General features: G+C 45.7%; 1 protein-coding gene across 4 annotated transcripts in view; it reads right to left on the bottom strand.

The window, feature by feature from the left end:
- cobll1b (cordon-bleu WH2 repeat protein-like 1b) overlaps positions 1 to 22,060 on the bottom strand; it is a 287,566-nt gene that overhangs the window by 41,643 nt on the left and 223,863 nt on the right. For 3 of the 4 annotated variants that reach the window (XM_072474076.1, XM_072474061.1, XM_072474067.1), the window contains 2 exons: positions 13,344 to 13,485; positions 2,167 to 2,262 (listed from right to left, as the gene is read on the bottom strand). In XM_072474076.1, the coding sequence (XP_072330177.1) occupies positions 2,167 to 2,262; positions 13,344 to 13,485 (238 nt within the window). The remainder of the gene's footprint in view (positions 1 to 2,166; positions 2,263 to 13,343; positions 13,486 to 22,060) is intronic. The other variant, XM_072474084.1, reaches the window with a different exon arrangement.

Here is a 22,060-nt window from a genome sequence, read left to right as displayed (position 1 = left end):
TCCAGGGCGTTGGAGGGGCATCCAGGGCGTTGGAGGGGCATCCAGGGCGTTGGAGGGGCATCCAGGGCGTTGGAGGGGCATCCAGGGCGTTGGAGGGGGGTCCAGGGCGTTGGAAGGGGGTCCAGGGCGTTGGAGGGGGGGTACAGGGCATTGGAGGGGGGGTACAGGGCATTGGAGGGGGGGTACAGGGCATTGGAGGGGGGGTACAGGGCATTGGAGGGGGCTACAGGGCGTTGGAGGGGGGTTCAGTGCATTGGAGAGGGTCCTGGGTGTTGGAGGGGGGTCCACGGCGTTGGAGGGGGGTCCAGGGCGATGGAGGGGGTCCAGGTCGTTGGAGGGGGGGGGTACAGGGCGTTGGAGAAGGGCCCAGGGCGTTGGAGGGGGGGTACAGGGCGTTGGAGGGGGCTACAGTGCATTGGAGGGGGGTTCAGTGCATTGGAGGGGGCCCTGGGTGTTGGAGGGGGGTCCAGAGCGATGGAGGGGGGTCCAGGGTGTTGGAGGGGGGGGTACAGGGCGTTGGAAGGGGGGTACAGGGCGTTGGAGGGGGGGTACAGGACGTTGGAGGGGGGGTACAGGGCCTTGGAGGGGGCTACAGGGCGTTGGAGGGGGGTTCAGTGCATTGGAGGGGTCCTGGGTGTTGGAGGGGGGTCCAGGGCGTCGGAGGGGGGTCCAGGGCGATGGAGGGGTGTCCAGGGCGTTGGAGGGGAGGTCAAGGGCATTGGACGGGGGGGGGGGGGGGGGTCCAGGGCATTGGAAGGTGGTCCAGGGCATTGGAAGGGGGTCCAGGGCATTGGACTGGGGGAGCTGTCCAGGGCGTTGGAGGGGGGTCCAGGGCATTGGAGGGGGGTCCAGGGTTTTGGAGGGGGGGGGTCCAGGGCATTGGAAGGGGGTCCAAGGCATTGGAATGGGGTCCAGGGCATTGGAATGGGGTCCAGGGCATTGGGGGGGGGGGGGGGGTCAAGGGCGTTTGGGGGGGGGGGTGTTCGAGAGTGTGGAGTGCGGGCAAAATCAACATTACAATTGCTGTTCCTTCACAAAAATATTTAACTTTATTTGCTACCTAGTTTACTCCAATAGTGTATTCTATCAGACTGGGTGGATAATGTTTGCCACTGGCAGTAGATTACAATATCACACAACCATTTGTGATTTTAGTTTTACTGAAATTGGTTTGATGACTTTTCTAAAAGGTTTAATTTTATATAAGCGGAAAAATCTTTGCTCTGAGCAGCCCTATCGCTTTTATTTTTTATTACCCTGTCTTCATTTAATGTTTTCCTAAACAGATATCTAACTCAAGGCAAGATGCTTATTGTTGATTTATTTTTCAAGAGCTACAAACACATATATGCACGACACGGAAAGTCATCACAAGTTGTTGCATTCTACTTCCTTCTGTGTTCATTTCTTCCGAAGAGTGAATGACATTTAAAAGGGTGGGCAGTCAGTTTGGCTAGAAGTGTCAGGTCAAGCGATAATTAACTAACAGCTCATTTTACAATCTGCTTTATTTCTTTTTCATTTCCCTAATGTAAAGCAGACTGCTAATATGCCATTACCAGTTTTGCGCTGCTGTCCAAGACTAATTTCCAGCTCATAAAAATATAAATTTATTTTTATGTAAAGAAAAGGCTGCATTAATTACAACACTGACTACTCTTCAACAAGTATTTCATTGGCTGTAAAGGGGTGTCCCAAGGTCATTAAGTCACTATATTAGCACAAATATTTATTTTCTTCTAACTATTGATTTAATCAAAAAGTCTACTTTTAATTAAATGTTCTTGCTGGATACTTGGGCTGTATAGGTGATATTGTTTTGAAACATTGGGCTGGATTCTTTGGTTCCCCCAGACTCGTGTTTCTCAGCTGCGTGCCATTTGCTGGTGGCGGGGTACTCTTGACAGTGGGATTTCCCATTGAAGCCACCCCACTCCGCTGAGAAACCCGCAGGCGGGAGTGTGCTGCCAGCGGGAACAGAGAATCCTAACGGCTGGAGAATTCTGGCCATTACATTCGGGGTTTTTTCGAAGAGGATTTTGTATTACATATAACTTTTGTTTTTAAAAATAGCCAAATTGATCAGAACTCTCATTTAACTAAATTACACACAGGTGCTTCTTAGGGAAGAACTGATAATTGCTGATAAGCGAGGAACATTTTTACCTTGCTCATCAGCTGATGTAGAGAACATTTTAAAAGCGGCAGTCTTATCTGCAGCATCAGGACTTGGGCAGGAGTCCACTGATCTCAGATTAGAATCTGGCAGAACAAAACACAACATTATCATTAAGACAGAAATACCATTTTCCCTATTTATGCTCCATCTATTGAAGTCTTCACTATACCTCTGTAGTATTTTGGCAGTGATTATTTCAGAATTCTTAGAACAGCTCAAAAGATTTGCAATCCTTAACACAAATGCTTCAATCAGGACAATGATAGATTTTGAATCAATTGATTTGCTTAAAATGAATACATCTTCCTTGAAATAATCAATTGAAAAGAAATGTATCACATTCATCTTCAGCTGGCAAGAATTGGCAAATGTCTTTAAATGTTTGATAAAGCCATATCAGGCGACAATATTAAATATCCAAGTCTCCATACTTAATCTAACAGATACTAATCTAACAAATATAATTCAATCATCTGTTTCTGAGGAAATAAGTTTCAATTGATCAGTACTCTTTTGTTTAAACTAAATCCAGAAGTTCAAGTTTTATTTTACATCACGTAGCACATTGTCAAGTCTCAAACACCTCACATACATACAATGAAGTACTGTGTGGTAACAGAAACATTGCAAATATTGCTGCAGCACCCCAGGTGTTAATTTGAGGACTGCGCTGATTCGGATGGTGGCTTCGGTATCCATGTGCTGAATGTGCCACGTTTAGAGGCTTGAAGGAAAGAGAAGACTTCAACTTAAGTGTCGCTTTCTCACATTTCTCAGAAACATCTCAATGCAATTCACATACTCCAAATGCATGGAGTTGTACAGGTAAATGTCATATAAACCCTGTGCACAGCAAAAATCTCACAAATAGCATTAAATTAATCTTTCTCATTTTGGTTTCAGGAAGTGTGTTGGCCAGGAGCCACAGGAACTCCCTCTTCCATCACTCACTCGGTCACTCTTTGAACCAGCATACCACTTACTCGCTGCTCGATGCTCTTCCGTCTTGTTGAATCATCCCCTCCAAAAACTTGGGGAAATTCTCTTCTTCCAACTATACCAACAATTCCCCTTCTCTTCACCCTTGCTCCACATCTCCGTGGATGGCATGGATAGGGAACAGCTGTTCCCCTTAGTTGAAGGGTAAGTTATGAGGGGACAATAATTCAAGTGAGGGGCAGGAGGTTTAAGGGGGATTTGAGGGGAAACTTTTTTACCCAGAGGGTGATGACAGTCTGGAATGCACTGCCTGGGAGAGTGGTTGTGCGACCATCAAACACCTATCTATTCTAATCCCATTTCCCAGCAATCTGTTTGCAGCCTTGCATTTGATGACATTTCAAGTGCTCATCGAAATACTTCTTAAATATTGTGAGGGTTTCTGCCTCTATCACCCTTTGAGGCAATAAGTTCCAGATTCTCACCACCCTCAGTGTAAAGGTTTTTCCTCAAATCCCCTCTAAATCTCCTGCTCTTATCTATGCCCCCCCTGGTTATTGATACCTCTACTAATGGGAAAGGTTTCTTCCCATCTGCCTTATCTGTAGCCCTCATAATTTTATACACCTCGATGAGGTCCCCTCAGCCTTCTCTGCTCGAAGGAAAACAATGCCAGCCTATCCAGCCTCTCTTCTTAGCTGAACTGCTTCAGCCCAGGCAGCATCCTGGTGAATTTCCTCTGCATCCTATCTAATGCAATCACATCCTTCCTATAATGTGGCTGTGACCTAACCAATGTTTTATCCAGCACCATCATATGGGATGGGTACCAATGCAGGAAGTCTGAGGGAATTAAAGTGGGGACAGAAACAAAAGGCAGGAGGGAAAAAGTGAAAGAACAAAGAAAAATTACAGCACAGGAACAGGCCCTTCGGCCCTCCCAGTCTGCGCCGATCCAGATCCTTTATCTAAACCTATCGCCTAGTTTCCAAGGATCTACTTCTCTCTGTTCCCCGCCCGTTCATATATCTGTCTAGATGCATCTTAAATGATGCTATTGTGCCCACCTCTACCACCTCCGCTGGAAAAGCGTTCCAGGCACCCACCACCCTCTGCGTAAAAAACTTTCCATGCACATCTCCCTTAAACTTTCCCCCTCTCACCTTGAAATCGTGACCCCTTGTAATTGACACCCCCACTCTTGGAAAAAGCTTGTTGCTATCCACCCTGTCCTTACCTCTCATAATTTTGTAGACCTCAATCAGGTCCCCCCTCAACCTCCGTCTTTCCAACAAAAACAATCCTAATCTACTCAACCTTTCTTCATAGCTAGCACCCTCCATACCAGGCAACATCCTGGTGAACCTCCTCTGCACCCTCTCTAAAGCATCCACATCGTTCTGGTAATGTGGCGACCAGAACTGCACGCAGTATTCCAAATGTGGCCTTAACAAAAGTCCTATACAACTGTAACGTGACGTGCCGACTCTTGTACTCAATACCCCGTCCGATGAAGGCAAGTATGCTGTATGCCTTCTTGACCACACTATCGACCTGCGTTGCCACCTTCAGGGTACAATGATCCTGAACTCCCAGATCTCTCTGAAAGGCAGAGAAACCAAAGTCAAAAATCAAAGAGGGCCACAGTACAGAAACTGTGCATAACTCATTGGTGAGATATCCGAGATCGATGAGTTACTGCAGTGCATCTTGTAGATGGTACATAAGGCTGCCACTGTTCGTCGGTGATGGAGTGTTTGGAAGGAGGAGCAATCAAGCGGACTGCTTTGTCCTGGATGGTATCAAGCTCCTTGTGTTGTTGGAGCTGCACTCATCCAGGCAAGTGGAGTGTATTCCATTACACTGCTGACTTGTGCCTTGGAATGGTAGACAGACTTTGGAGGGTCAGCTGGTGAGTTACTCAACATAGGAGTCCTAGCCTTTGGTAGCCACAGTATTAATGTGACTAGTCCAGTTCAGTTTCTGATCAATGATAATCCCCAGGATGTTGATTGTGGAGGATTTAGCGATGGCAATGCCATTGAATGTCATGGGGTGATGGATAGATCCTCAATTGTAATAATAATAATCTTTATTGTCACATGTAATCCTCGGGTGGTCCGGTTTTCTCCGACAAGTCCTGCAAGAAGGGGCTGGTTTAGCACAGGGTTAAATAGCTGGCTTGTAATGCAGAATAATGCCAGCAGCGCGGGTTCAATTCCCGTACCCGCTTCCCCGAACAGGCGCCGGAATGTGGCGACTAGGGGCTTTTCACAGTAACTTCATTGGAAGCCTACTTGTGACAATAAGCAATTTTAATTTCATTTCATTTTTCAAGACGTGCTTGTTGGGCAAATTGGACATTCTGAATTCTCCCTCGGTGTATCCAAACAGGTGCCGGAGTGTGACGACCAGGGTAATTTTCACAGTAACTTCATTGCAGTGTTAATGTAAGCCTACTTGTGACACTAATATTATTGTTAGATTATTTTGTGCTTAAACATACGTTTATGCCAAGTCCCTACATTCAGCCAACACCAGCAGCTGGCACTATTCTGAGGCTAAAATAATTGGGAATAACTTTATCCGGTGCCTTTCCCATCTTCAGAATACCGCAAAGTACTTTCTAGCCAGATAATTACTTTCTCACCAGTAACTATTTTTGCAGATAAATGCAGCAGTAATCTGTTCACTGCTTGGTCGCACAAACAGCAACGGAATGTGCGACAAAATAATATGTATTTCATGGGTTACGTATTGGCCCAAATATCTGGAGAACTCCCCTGCTCACCTTCGAATACTGACGTGGAATCTTTCAATGTCCACTCAAGATGGCAGCTACAGTCTTATGTTTAACATGTTATCTGAGTCAACTGAAAACCTGGCAACAGCTTGCAATTTATTATCCGACTTGAACTTTTTGCAGCAGTTTAACATGTGAATCAGACAGAAGGAAATTCGATCTCGCTTTAAAGGGTTGCCGGAGAGTATGCTATGAAACCGTGCAGGTTGCTCATTACTTGGCGGAATGGGGGTGGGAAGCCTGTCAATCACACTAAAGTGTGATCTTGGGTGTCCGGCCACACATTGGTGATGCCATAGAATTTCTCTGCGCATGCAGTCTCAAGTATAAATTGGGGCTTTTGAATCTTTGGACTTCAAAAACAGTCCAGCACTGTGCTCCCATCCCTGACTTCCTGGTTTACTTTTTGACTTGCGCGTGTTTTGTACATGGGTACATCGCCCATCGCTGAGCAATGTTCACTTAGAACATTACAGCGCGGTGCAGGCCCTTCAGCCCTCGATGTTGCGCCGACCTGTGAAACCACTCCAAAGCCCATCTACACTATTCCCTTATCGTCCATATATCTATCCAATGACCATTTGAATGCTCTTGCTGTTGGCGAGTCCACTACTGTTGCAGGCAGGGCATTCCACGCCCTTACTACTCTCCGAGTAAAGAACCTACCTCTGTCTTATATCTATCTCCCCTCAATTTAAAGCTATGTCCCCTTGTGCTAGACATCACCATCCGAAGAAAAAGGCTCTCACTGTCCACCCTATCCAATCCTCTGATCATCTTTTATGCCTCAATTAAGTCACCTCTTAACCTTCTCTCTAACGAAAACAGCCTCAAGTCCCTCTGCCTTTCCTCATAAGATCTTCCCTCCATACCAGGCAACATTCGGGAAAATCTCCTCTGCACCCTTTCCAATGCTTCCACATTCTTCCTATAATGCGGCGATCAGAATTGCACGCAATACTCCAAATGCGGCCGCACCAGAGTTTTGTACAGCTGCAACATGACCTCATGGCTCCGAAACTCAATCCCTCTACCAATAAAAGCTAACACACCGTACGCCTTCTTAACAACCCTCTCAACCTGGGTGGCAACTTTCAGGGATCTATGTACATGGACACCGAGATCTCTCTGCTCATCCACACTGCCAAGAATCTTACCATTAGCCCAGTACTCTGTCTTCCTGTTATTCCTTTCAAAATGAATCACCTCATACTTTTTTGCATTAAACTCCATTTGCCACCTCTCAGCCTAGCGCTGCAGCTTATCTATGTCCCTCTGTAACTTGTAACATTCTTCCGCACTGTCCACAACTCCACCAACTCCAGGTCATTTATAAAAATGACAAACAGCAGTGGCCCCAAAACAGATCCTTGAGGTACACCACTAGTAACTGGGCTCCAGTCTGAACATTTCCCATCAACCACCACCCTTTGTCTTCTTCCAGCTAGCCAATTTCTGATCTAAACTGCTAAATCACCCTGAATCCCATGCCTCCGTATTTTCTGCAGTAGCCTACCGTGGGGAACCTTATCAAACGCTTTACTGAAATCCATATACACCACATCAACTGCTTTACCCTCATCCACCTGTTTGGTCACCTTCTCAAAGAACTCAATAAGGTTTGTGAGGCACGGCCTACCCTTCACAAAACCGTGTTGACTATCTCTAATCAAGTTATTCCTTTCCAGATGATTATACATCCTATCTCTTATAAACCTTTCCAAGATTTTGCCCACTGGTCTATAGTTACCGGAGTTGTCTCTACTCCCCTTCTTGAACAAGGGGACATTTGCTACCCTCCAGTCTTCTGGTACTATTCCTGTAGACAAAGATGACTTAAAGATCAAAGCCAAAGGCTCAGCAATCTCCTCCCTAGCTTCCCAGAGAATCTTAGGATAAATCCCATCCGGCCCAAGGGACTTATCTATTTTCACACTGTCCAGAATTGCTAACACCTCCTCCTTATGAACCTCAAGCCCTTCTAGTCTAGTAGCCTGAATCTCAGTATTCTCCTCGACAACATTGTCTTTTCCCTGTGTGAATACTGACGAAAAATATTCATTTAGCACCTCTCCTATCTCCTTGGACTCCAAGCACAACTTCCCACTACTGTCCTTGACTGGCCCTACTCTTACCCTAGTCATTCATTTATTCCTGACATATCTATAGAAAGCTTTAGGGTTATCCTTGATCCTACCTGCCAAAGACTTCTCATGTCCCCTCTTGGCTCTTCTTAGCTCTCTCTTTAGGTCCTTGCTAGCTAACTTGTAACTCTTGAGCGCCCTAACTGAACCTTCATGTCTCATCTTTACATAAGCCTCCTTCTTCCTCTTGACAAGTGTTTCAACTGCTTTAGTAAACCACGGTTCCCTTGCTCGACCACTTCCTCCCTGTCTGACAGGTACATACTTATCAAGGATACGCAGTAGCTGTTCCTTGAACAAGCTCCACATTTCCATTGTGCCCATCCCCTGCAGTTTTCCTCTCCATCCGATGCATCCTAAGTCTTGCCTCATCGCATCATAATTGCCTTTCCCCCAGATATAACTCTTGCCCTGCGGTATATATCTAACCCTTTCCATCGCTAAAGTAAACATAATCGAATTGTGGTCACTATCACCAAAGTGCTCACCTACCTCCAAATCTAACACCTGTCCTGGTTCATTACCCAGTACCAAATCCAATATGGCTTCGCCTCTCATTGGCCTATCTACATACTGTGTCAGGAAACCCTCCTGCACACATTGGACAAAAACGGACCCATCTAAAGTACTCGAACTATCGCGTTTCCAGTCTCCCCGAACAGGCGCCGGAATGTGGCGACTTGGGGCTTTACACAGTAACTTCATTTGAAGCCTACTTGTGACAATAAGCAATTTTCATTTCATTTTTTTTCATTTCAGTCAATATTTGGAAAGTTAAAGTCCCCCATAACAACTACCCTGTTGCTTTTGCTCCTATCCAGAATCATCTTTGCAATCCTTTCCTCTACATCTCTGGAACTTTTCAGAAAACCCCTAACAGGGTGACCTCTCCTTTCCTGTTTCGAACCTCAGCCCATACAACCTCAATAGACGAGTATCTGCAGTTTCTCCGTCCTCTCTTTTCCTTCTTGGGGGAGAGGGGGGGGGGGAGGGAGAGAGTCGGCAGCCATGATGGAACAGGGATTGGAATGTGAAGTGCAGCCCAATTAAAGGGATTAACCCAGAAATGTCCGAATCGCTGGGTCCAGAGATGCAAGAATGGCTCTGTTCGATTTTAAATCTTTCCTGCCATATTGCTCAGAGGCTCCCCCATCTGTTGTATAAAGATACTGCACCACAATTTTCTGTACAGTAACTGCCCAAACCAATGCTGCCCTCACATGGCTGGAACCTGAGTCCCATTCAAAAGCATGTTTCCTCCTTACAAATTCGGCGTCTGCGAGATTTTACAGGATCTACCCCTGCGAACCAGGGCACTTTTACTACACAGTAATTCCCTTCATTTAGGACTCTGGACAGAATCTTGTTGCGGCATCAGGGGTCTCGCCTGGCAGCTAGAGAGAGACCCACGGTGCCTCTTTTGGAAAGGACTATTGAGCCACATGCCTATCAGGCAGTGGTGAGGTCACCATGGGACCTTCCCATGGAACCAAGACCTTGGGTGGAAGTCTTGCCAAGCGAGCGCTGCCAGTCAATCAGAGGCCAGCAGCACGACCGAGAAGGCTTTGGCTGCTGTTGGGAGGATGAGAAATAAACCCACTTCTAGCTTCTGGGTAACTATTTCAAAGACCCACATCGACCACCAACGGAATTCCTCCCCCACTCCTCGCAACTACTCCCTTGCAGGACTACTCCCCCCCAGCTTCCCCCTGACTAACTACCCTACCCAACAGACCCCCCCCTCCCCTCCCAAACACCAAAGGGAACTTTAAACATCTCTGTTTTTCGGGAGCTGTATTTGGGGGGGGGGGGGTGCTGCACTACACACATCTCACCTGACCAGAGTCAGATGCTAGGGCAAGATAGGAGTGGCTGGATTTCAAGGTAAGAAAATAGGAATAAAGTGGTAATCAAACTCAAATGTCACCGGTGTTGAGGACGTTGTGTCATATAAATGACTACTTCCTCCCTTTGGATGTGCATATAGAAGTTAACATGTAGCCTGTAACATGTCCAAAATTGGTAGGCCACTGTGGAGTTCAATAAACAACAAAATCCAGATAGTTGTTTTGACTGAGCGACGAGTTCTATCTTGGAACATGTTCTCCAGAATACATATAAAGTAATTCAGTATATACGTGGCGGTCTTTTGGCCAGTGGGTGGTGTCCCTCCTCTGGACCAGAATCTTGATTCAGTGAGGGATCAAAAATCTATCCATCTATCAGATCTTGGATATACTCCACAACTCGTGAGCCGTGAGGTGATGATGCAGCTGTACAAAACTTTGGTAAGGCCACATTTGGAGTACTGTGTACAGTTCTGGTCGCCTCATTTTAGGAAGGATGTGGAAGCTCTGGAAAAGGTGCAAAGAAGATTTACCAGGATGTTGCCTGGAATGGAGAGTAGGTCTTACGAGGAAAGGTTGAGGGTGCTCGGCCTTTTCTCATTAGAGCGGAGAAGGACGAGGGGCGACTTGATAGAGGTTTATAAGATGATCAGGGGAATAGATAGAGTAGACAGTCAGAGACTTTTTCCCCGGGTGGAACACACCATTACAAGGGGACATAAATTTAAGGTGAAAGGTGGAAGATATAGGAGGGATATCAGAGGTAGGTTCTTTACCCAGAGAATAGTGGGGGCATGGAATGCACTGCCTGTGGAAGTAGTTGAGTCGGAAACATTAGGGACCTTCAAGCAGCTATTGGATAGGTACATGGATTACGGTAAAATTATATAGTGTATATTTATTTGTTCTTAAGGGCAGCACGGTAGCATTGTGCATAGCACAATTGCTTCACAGCTCCATGGTCCCAGGTTCGATTCCGGATTGGGTCATTGTCTGTGCGGAGTCTGCACGTCCTCCACGTGTCTGCGTGGGTTTCCTCCGGGTGCTCCGGTTTCCTCCCACAGTCCAAAGATGTGCGGGTTAGGTGAATTGGCCAATGATAAATTGCCCTTAATGTCCAAATTGCCCTTGGTGTTGGGTGGGGGTGTTGGGTTTGGGTGGGGTGCTCTTTCCGGGAGCCGGTGCAGACTCGGGGGGCGGAGTGGCCTCCTTCTGCACTGTAGATTCAATGATAATCTATGATTAATCTAGGACAAAGGTTCGGCACAACATCGTGGGCCGAAGGGCCTGTTCTGTGCTGTATTTTCTATGTTCTATGTAACTCCCTGGAGTAAAGAATTTCAAAAATTCACAACCTTCTGAATGAAAAAACTTCTCAACTTGGTCCTAAATATTTTCAATCCCTTTTCCTGAGACTCTGTCCCTGTTTTGATTCCCCAGCCAGGGAAATAACTTCAAAGTACACGGTCAAGCCTCTTCAGGATTTTATTTTACATTGAGATCACGTCTCATTCTCCTAAATTCCAGAGTGTGTATAGGCTCAATTTACTGAGCCACTCGAGTGAACCACTACTCTACTTCTTCCTCAACACAAACTATGCACAGTTCTCCAGGTGTGGTCTCACTAAAGTAGCAAGACTTGTTTAGCCTTATACTCCAATCACCTTGTAATTTAGGCCAACATGCCACTTGCCTTCCCAATTGCTTGCCTGCATGCTAACTTTATGTCAATTCGCCAAGTACAATCAAGTTTTTTGAACATCAACATTTAAAAGTCTCACTCCTTTTAAAAAATAGTCTGTTTTCTATTCTTATAACAAAGGTGAATAATTGCACACTTCTGCACATTATACTCCACCTGCCACTTTGTTGCCCAAAACATGAGGTACGATTCTCCGGAAAGATTTCTAAGTGCAGTAGTGAGCGGGAACTGTGGTGAGCGTCTCGGCGCTCGGCCTGGCGAGGCCAGCATTGCAATACAACGTTAATTGGTCCACTTAGCGAGGCCCCACAGGCTTCATGCTGCAAACGAAGGCTCGCCGACTGCACTCGTTAGCCCCCCCCGCTAACAAGGTCGAGCAGCACTTAAACAGCTCTTACACAACCAGCCCCACCCAGCTAGCGGCCTTGCCGCTGAGACGACCGGTCCCAAGGTTTGGAAATGCGGACCTGGGAAGGTTCCTAGATGCGGCCACGCCAGGAGGGTTCCCCCGAGGGTTCCGGGGGTGAGCATGGACAACCCGCACCCGGTTGCCCCCCCACCCCCATCTCCAGCAGAGCCCCCATCCCCCCAACCTCATTCCCCCCCTCCCCAGCCCCCCATGGCGGCCCATCCTGACCGGGGCTGCCCCCCTTACCCTCCCCCAAGCACAGGAGCAGCATGCCCGGTACCCCCAGGCTCAGTGAGCGAAGATGGCTGGTCACCTCCTCGGCTCCCCGCAGCAGCCCTTCCGCCACTTTCACGTTTTTCTAAAGGAGTACTAATCAGCCCCAATGTGACCACTTGTTGGAGGCCGCTGGATCATGGGAGGCCATTGGATATGGGGGTGGCCCCCTTTAATTGTATGGAAATAGGGCTTAAGTGGTTATTATTGGTTTCTCACCACGCTGTGGTGGGATCCTGATTTTGCCGACAGGAGCGGGCCGGTTTCATCGCAACAGTTTGGTGCCCGGTGCTGTTCCCATTGTTGGTCTCTCCTGCTATTCACCGGCTTCATTGCGCTTTCACGCGAGTGAAACGAGGCCACTGAATCACGCCCTGAAACAGTAAAGCTCTCTGCAGCCTCTGTGTGAGATCCTCACAGTTTACATTCCCCACCTAGCTTTACATCAGCAAACATCCACAAATTACTCTTGGTCTCTCTGCCTAGGTCGTTAGTATAGATAACAAATGGCAGAAGCCCCATAAGTGATCCTTGCCGCACTCAGTGAGTTACAGTCTGCCAAGTTGAAAATGCCCTGTTTATCCCTACCCTCTGCTTCCTGTTCACTTGCCAATTCTCCACCAATGTGCTGGAATGTGGCGACTAGGGGCTTTTCACAGTAACTTCACTGAATCCTAATTGTGACAATAAGCAATTATTATTTATTATTATCCACAACTCCATGAGCTCTTATCTTGCATATTGTGATGCATCATTCTTTGAACAGTTCTGATGTTGTAAATATCAATCTTTTGCTTTGGAAAAATAGTTCACTGTAACATTAATACCATCATTTCTGTTTTTAAAAAAACCTTTATCTTTTGAAAAACTGGAAACATTTTTCAGAGTACACGTGCTTTCAGCAAAAAAGCTGAAGTATTTAGGAATGTACATTTTTCCCTTATTTGCAGATATGTAAGATACAATAAGACTTGTGATGAAACTCGATTATATTACTCAAATCAGCTTTGCTGCAGAAACAATATCAGTAAAAATAAATATAATAACCTGTTGGATAATCTTGGATGTTCTGGTTTTCCATTTTACTGGGAGGCAGAGGAGCCTTTCTTTTGGTCTTTTTTGAGTTGTGTGATGCAGCAACTCCAAGTGGCAGTGACTCCGTCCTTTGTCTGCTGGGACCTGTCATGTTCTATAAAAAAGATAGAAAGAGAAAACAAGAGTAAATGTTGGCAATGCCAGAAATCTTACAGATTTTAAAAGTGCAAATAAGCCGCAAACTATTTTCGGTGAAGAAATTTGGCACCTATTACATCAACATGCGTGATTGGCAGAAGACCACTTGCCTCTTGAGTATCGCTGTTGAACAGCGACCTTACAAACCAGTTGCATCTTCAATTGTTCTAAACATGTAGTGACTTCAAGCCTGAAAGATCTCTCTTTTTGTCTTTAGAGGGCACAATGGTGCACAATGCAAGACAGCAAGGAGATGAGGACTCAACCCTCTGCTCCCTGATCCCCACAAGGAGAGGGTGAAGCAGGTGTTGAACTGCCACGTCACTGTGACCCACAGTGGAGGCCAAAAAGGTGGGGTGAGTCCAGCACCTGCTGACTGCCTGTTCACTTGTTATTGCTAAATGCATTAGAACAGGGGCAAGTCTCACTAACCCCTTCCCAAAGAATCACATCAACACTGACCAAAGCAATAATCCAAACCTGCTGATTTTTATTTCTAAAGGTTACTCAAGGTGACTGAAGCCAGTCACTAATGAAGTGGAGAGGAATGAAGAGGAAGAAGTGGCAAAGGATGAACAGTTGGGAGAATATCTCAAGAGGGTTGTGGGACTTGTTCCCAATCAGCTGCTAGATGAGAGGGCGATGGAGCACCAAAACACACAATTCCCCCTTTATTCCCGGGAGAGTAAAATGCTCTCTTCACCTTCAGGCCATTCTCAATCAGAATCAGATTCATCCAACTCTCAACTGGGCACCGACATAGATCCATTCTACCGAGCAAGGCAAGATTGAGCTCTCCAGCATTGCAAGCCGGATTAGGGAAATGAGGAAATGCAGCACGCCACCATCTTCTCCGACAGGCCAGTTAAAAGGTTGGCCACAGGCTGGTGTGGCTACCGAGTCTGCTGTAATTGTCAGTACCAACATTGTGCAGGTGAAGTTAAACCTGTGAGAATCAATGCAGCAGATGGAGCTTCAACCTTGTTGTAAGATCACATCCCTGCACTTGAGGTTTTGGGTGACAGGCTGAATGGTGCAAATGCTGTAGCTTCCCAATCTTACTAAGGTTTTACAGAATTGGACAGCTGCCATTGCGGCAGCTATTGGAGCTGCAGACTGGGACTGCCAGTGAAGACAATAGTTGAGTCACAGTACCTGCTGACGCCACTTCTCCTTCCAATACCAGAAAAGATGCTATATTTATTTTACATAGAAGGCTGCACGAGGCGCTACTTCACCTCACATCTGGGATGCAGCTACCAGCACAAAGCTGTCAACATAAGACTACATACTGGTCCACGGCTCACCAATCTGGCAATTTACATCATACTTTGGGGACCAATGGAAATCAAAGTTATGAAAACGTTAGAAATTTGCACATTTTAACACAAACATTTAACACTTTGAGTCAGAGTTCTTAATTATCAGTAATTAAGATAGTTATCGAGCAAAATGGAGAATGCTTGTAACATTTACAATGTTGCAGCCAGGCAGTTTTCACTTCTTGAAAAAGGAAGAGATTGTAAAGAGAGGGTCTACCGGGGGCAGCTACTCTAAGGGCTTGTCTAGGTACTGCAGACAAGAATGGTTCCGAGAGAGAAAGTCAAAGATTATGGGAGGCAGACTGGAAACTAGAGTCGAGGCCACAATCTAGTCAGCCGTAATCTTACTGAATGACGGAACAAGCTTGAGGAGCCAAATGGCCTACTTCTGCTCCTATTTCCTCAGTTTGTATGTCTCTAAAATTAAAGAGAGGTGTGGTTTATTTTCCTTGGTGCAATCCCTGCGGAAACAATCCTTGCTTCTGGATTGCATGTACTTTATTGGATCTTTCCTCAGCTTTGGTCCATGGAACACAAAAAAGACGTCATCAGCCACTGCAGGAAGAGTTAAGCCTTCTAAATCCTACTATTCACCCAGTTCCCAAGAAGCAACTTTGCATTACCAAAGTTATGCGCAATGAAAGTATCATGACCGGTCATAACATATGGCAGGTTCAGTTGCATGTTGGGGGAGCTAGCCAACATAAACCATGATGAAAGTGCAGCGGTGACAAACTCTTGCTGCTCAGATAGACTTGTAGGTTCTGACACTGAGCCAATATTTTAAATTTCATTACACATCATTAACACTTGTAAGTTCCAAGAAGACAAAGTCTCCCAGCTGAATCAAGATTTAGCTTGCAAAGAGCAAATGAAAGGCTGTCGCTAGAGAAACACTTGAGCATTCGGCTATAATTCACATGCAAAATTTCAAACTGTAATGTGATGTTATCCATTAACCTTAAAAACGTATTGTATTTGCACAGTCCAGATCTCATTTGTTAACCTGACCTGACACTGTTTGCACCAGGTTGATCAGAACAAATTAGACTGAAAGCTGCCGTTTCATTTTGCGACTGTCGGACCCATTTGAGACAATGGGCGGGATTCTCCATCTAATGGAATAATGGCTAATGAAATAATGGTATCCCGTGACTACCTAATACCAATGCTCCTCAGTCCCACTTGGTGCTGAGCTAAATCATCGAACTAAATTAGGAAATAGAGCATCTGGGAGGAATTGAGAGGTTTGGGATCTCACTGACATCTCACAAACATTACGCATAAACATTTCTTCATGCAACTGTTTCAATTAACGCTCATCCTGATTAAAAGGTAGAAATTACACTATTGAAAATTCAGTAATTTATAAACATGCAATATGAAGAAACTGTAATGTTTCCATGGTTACAGTACAGGCTTTTCTCCAATCCCCGCCCCGCCCCCCCCCTCCAAAGTTAAGAAATAGGACTGTTTCGATGTGGAAGCTGTGCACCTGATTTACCTCTAGAAACAGGATAAGGGGCGGGATTCTCCTCTACCGGCGGACGGGCCGTACAGGCGCTGAGGAGTGGCGTGAACCACTCCGGCATCGGGCCGCCAGAAAGTGCGGAATCCTCTGCACCTTCAGGGCTAGGCCGGCGGCGGCAGGGTTGGCGCCAAAGGGCCTCCGCTGGCCAGCGCGAATAGGCGCATACGTGGGAACGCCAGCGTGTGCTGTCGTTATCCCAGCGCATGTGCAGTGGGTTTCTTCTCCACGCCGGCCATGGCGGACTGCTACACCGGCCGGCGCGGAGGGAAAGAGTGCCCCCACGGCACAGGCCCACCCGCGGATAGGTGGGCCCCGATTGCGGGCCAGGCCACCGTGGTGGCCCCCCCCCGGGGCCAGATCCCCCCGCGCCCCCTCGAGGACCCTGCAGGCCGCCCGCAGAGCCAGGTCCCGCCGGTACGGACCTGGTGTATTTTACGCCGGCGGGACTCGCCGAAAACGGGCGGCCACTCAGCCCATCGCGGGCCGGAGAATCACTGAGTGGGCCGCTGCCAACGGCAGATGGCGTCGGGGCGGGATTCACTCCCCCCCCCCCAGCGATTCTCCGGCCCAGCGGGGGGGGGGGGGGGGGGGGGGGGAATCCCACCCCAGATGTCCACATTCAACAATTAATTCTGAATGTGGTGTATTATTTACTGGAGAAAGTCGTAAAAGCCCACACTTTCACTCTTAGAGACAGAAGTTTATGCCAGATCAATACATACCATCTGCGTGCCATGGTAGCACAGTGGTTAGCACTGGTGTCCCAGGCTCGATTCCCAGTTTGGGTCACTGTCTGTGCGCAGTCTGCACATTCTACCTGTGTCTGCGTGGGTTTCCTCCGGGCGCTCCGGTTTTCTCCCACAAGTCCTAAAAGACGTGCTTGTTAGGTGAATTTGGACATTCTGAATTCTCCCTCTGTGTACCCGAACAGGCGCCAGTGTGTGGCGACTAGGGGCTTTTCACAGTAACTACATGGCAGTGTTAATGTAAGCCCACTTGTGACAATAAAGATTATTATTAAATCAAATCCAATTCGTCAAATTTATTATTGGCTATATTTGTACATGTGGAGGGATATTTTTCTTAAACTGCTCCCACCAGGCAGGGAACGGATGGCAGTGGATCAGACGCCCGTTTTATTTTCCATTTTCCTTAGAAAACACACAAGACAGCAAACTGCATGTTCATCATCCACCAAGTGAGTAACATGATCACATTGTTCCTGGGAGAGAGGCGAATTCTGATGTTTCAGGTAGGTTTGGAAGCAGAGTTGTCCTGACTAGCTTGATAATGTCGAGTTGAGGAAAAGCCCTACTTATAGCTATTTGCAGACATCTAATCATTCCATATTTGTAGTAATTGAGCTTTCCCCACAGGTGGCATGGGAGGTTAAAACCAGCAGGCGATCTGTTGGATCTATAATAAAAAAGACATTAGCTAGGTTCAAAGCTTGTTTTGGTTATCTAGTACACCATTTTGAGGTGACATCTGGCTTCCTCAGAAGGGGCTGTTCACAGGATGTGCCATGAGCTAAGAGGGTAGCGTGGCAGAATAATCCTCTTTATGCAGGGATTATGATGGCAAGTCTTGCACCTCAAAGAGCAAGGTGACAACAAAGATTGAGTTCCATTAAGACTTTGATTTGGTACAGGAAATCAAAGTTGCAACTGGCAGTCAGAATATTTAAAATTCTGGCCAGCATAGGCTTTCAGGCAACAGTAATAAGTAAGAGGATTTGATACTATCCCCACAATGATGATAAGCAACCCCACAATACAACTTCCAGTGCAGGGTCTGAGCCTTTATAGAAAAATGGCTCAAGATCTTCGAACAGCAAGCAGTTGAGCAAGGTATTGAGGGAACATCTTCAGCATTATTGGCTGATGCAAGCAGAGACCTCTTACTTGTACAAAAGGAAGAATTGGTTGGACAATGTGTTTAAACCATTGTGCACCATTGGGGTGCTAATCTAAGCAGCTAGATGGCCTGTTCCACTAATATTGGCTTCCATTATCTCCTGGCTAAGGAATCACCAAATACAATATGAATGCCCAAGCCCTGTCTTGTCCTAAAGATTTGGTGATACCCAACTGACATGGGCTGAACCAGTTCTGCAGGTTCTGGAAGTATCCCTTGTCCAAGGACCATAAAAAATAAGAACTAGGAACAGGAGTAGGCCATCTGGCCCTTCGAGCCTGCTCCGCCATTCAATGAGATCATGGCTGATCTTTTGTGGACTCAGCTCCACTTTCCCGCCCGAACATCATAACCCTTTATTCCTTTATTCTTCAATAAACTAACTATTTTTATCTTGACCAACTCTAATGTTACTCCATCTCTTGAGTATGTCCTTCCTTAGCTGAGGAGAGCAGAACTGCACATAGTATTCTCGATTTGGCCTCACCAATGCACTTTACTCCAATCCCTTTTTCTTTTTTTAAAAATTTAGAGTACCCAATTAGTTTTTTACAATTAAGGGGCAATTTAGCGTGGCCAATCCACCTAAGCTGCACATCTTTGGGTTGTGGAGGCGAAACCCACGCTGACACTGGGAGAATGTGCAAACTCCACATGGAGGGTGCCCCAGAGCCGGGATTGAACCTGGTACCTCGGCGCTGTGAGGCAGTAGTGCTAACTACTGCACCACCGTGCTGCCCACTCCGATCCCTTTTTCAACAAAACCCAAATGTCACTTGCCCATCCTAAATGCTTGCTGTACCCGCGTGTTAACTTTGCGATTTACGTACAAGTGCACCCTTGAGCCTCTGGATGTAATTAATTACCAGTATTATACTGTTCAAAACAATATTCTCGAATAAACTCACACTTTGTAACATTGTCTTACATCTGCCATATTCTTGTCAACTCACCCAATCTGGACATATCCCGCTGAGTCCTGCCTGCTGCTTACTTTCCCAACTATCTTTGCAGCACCAGCAAACTTGGATACTTTACACTGGTCCCTGCTTAAAGCCCTTAATATAGATTGTAAATAGTGAATCCCAAGAACAGATTCTTACGCTACCCCACTTGTCACAGTTTTCAAACAGCTCTGTTAGTGCAGAATGCTGTTCTTCTACTAATATACCATTTGGTGCATCATTCTTTGGAAGATTTATCCAATTTGCACCATAGCCATGTAAATGTTTCCATTTCAAATATTTGTCTCATTCCATTTTCAAAGTTATTATGGAATCTGCTTCCATCACCCTTTCCGGAAGTGAATTCCAGATCAAAGCAACGTGCAATGTAAATGTTCTCCCTCCCTCATGTCACCACTGGTGCATTTGCACATTATCTTAAATTAATGTCTGTGTGTTTACTGTCCTTTCTCCCACTGGGAACAGTTTCTTCTTATTCACTTTCTCAACATCAAACAAGATTTTGAACATATTTTAGATCTCCCCTTAACCATTTCTGCTCCTTGGAGAACAAGTCAAGTTTATCTTGTTCCTCTTCATGACTGAATCACTCAACCCTGCTAGCATTCCAGTAAAACTATTCTGTACCATCTCAAAAACCGTGACATGCTTCCTGAAGGGTGTGTGGCCAAAATTGGCTACAATATTCCAGCTGTCATCTAACCAGCTCTTCTAAAAAAAAGTTAAACGTAACATCCTTACTTTTGTACTCTTATGCTGCAGTGTCTAAAGCCAAGAATCCCATCTGCCTTTAGCCATCTTGTCAGGTTGTCCTTCCAGCTGCAAAGATTTGTGTATGGACAATCACCAGGTCTCTGTCCTTGCACCCCCTTTACAAGTGTACCATTTTGTTTATATTATCTTTACTCATTCCCCCTAGGAATGAAACATTTCACACTTCTCTGCATTAAATTTCACCCAACAAATGCCCCTTTCGCCAGTCCTCTTGAAGTCTGTAACTATCCTCATTATTTATTACATGTCGGAGTTTCATGTTGTCTTCTAACCTTATATACCAGGACATCGGGATCAAAAAGAGCTCTAACCCCAAGAAGATAGTCTGGGAGGGGGGGATAAAGAGTGGAGTCATGGCCACAATAAGATCCACCCTGCTTAATTCGCCCCAATTTGGAAGACAAATAATTCACCACAGCCCTCTGTCTCTCAGTCAACTTCATATTCAAATAGTCACTGCCCCTTTAATTCCATGGGCTTCAAATCCACTAACAAGTCTATTAAGTGGTACTTTATTAAAAGCATTTTGAACGTACACATACACATCATCAACGGTACTACCCTAACTGACCTTCTCCATTAATACTCACAGAACTCAATCAAGTTAGTCAAACAGAAATTCATGCTGGCTCTCCTTTCTTAATTCAATATGCTGCAAACAACAGAATTGGAAAGAACCATTTTCAAAATCAGGAATATTGCAAAATTGAGAAGTCTTAAAAAAACCTCTTTCATCAAACATATTTTGACAACAAGAAAAGTTCAGGAGATGTTCTGCATGTTAGCGAGACTACGTTATAAAATTCCAAGTATCTGCTGGAACCGCCAAAGAATAAAATCAATCATACTGCATGCAATATCAATGATTCGATCTGCTTAGATTCTTCCAGCTATATGCAGCTGTCACGAAGTTAACAAAAATGCAACAGAATAAACGGCTCACCACTATCTTCTCAAGAGCAATTAGGGATAGGCAGTAAAAATGCTGGCTTAGCCAGCGACACCCACACCTCGTGAAAGGAAAAAAAACTACAGCGTTTGATAATTTGAAATGGAAACTGTTACAAATATTGTTTTCCATTCAAGAGTGTCCTCTTGTGGCTGGGTGATCTTATGCAACTAACTGATGATAATGCTACATTTACTGCAATAGCATATACTCGCCAAGAGATATGACAATATCACTACTTCAGTTCTAAGCATTACTTCAGCAATGCAGAAACAGAAAAGTGCTTACTTGCATTTTACAGCAGATTTGGAAAAACAAGGTTTAAAATATTAGTGGAGGGATGGAGAACAAGGGGGCACAGATTCAAGCTAATTGGCAAAAGAAGCAACGGAGGCAGGAGGAAAATGTTCACAGTGATTGATTAGGATCTGGAAAGCACTGTCCCAGAGTGTTGTGCAAAAGGTTCAATCAAGGCACTTAAGCCAGAACTGCATTATTACCTGAAAAGGAAGAATGTGCAGTTCAACAGGGAGAAGGCCAGGGAGTGGTACTAGGTAAATTGCCCCCTTGCACAGCCAGTCCAGACATGAGGGGCCGAATGGCCTCCTTCTGCACTGTAACCATTCTATGGTTCTGTGAAGTTCCATAATTGAACGTCTAAACAGGATTGTCGATATGGCAGTATTTTCTTCTTTGCATTAAATATGATGGCATGCAGACTATCTTTGTTTTCTTACTTTTCTGGGACGTGATCAGAAACGAGGTGATGGAATTTCTTTTCCACCAACAAACACCAAAGCAATGCTCCCAAATTGTACATGAATTCTAAAAATTCTTATACAGGGCATAGGCTTCGCTGACCATTTATTGCTCATCCCCAATTAGCCTGGAGATGGCGGCGGTGAGCTGCCTTCTTGAACCGTTGCAGTTCCTGTGGCGTAGGTACGCCCAATGTGCAAATAGGCCACAAGTTCCAGGATTTTGAACGAGTGACAGTGAAGGAATGGTGATATAGTTCCATGTCAGAATGGTTTGTAGCTTGGAGGGACACTTGCAGGTGGTGGTGTCCCCAC

Source organism: Scyliorhinus torazame, chromosome 2 (genome assembly GCF_047496885.1).
Source record: "Scyliorhinus torazame isolate Kashiwa2021f chromosome 2, sScyTor2.1, whole genome shotgun sequence".
NCBI classification, from domain to species: Eukaryota; Metazoa; Chordata; class Chondrichthyes; order Carcharhiniformes; family Scyliorhinidae; genus Scyliorhinus; species Scyliorhinus torazame.
The sequence above is the reverse complement of the archived record's forward strand: the minus strand, read 5'-3'. Positions and strand labels throughout refer to the sequence as shown.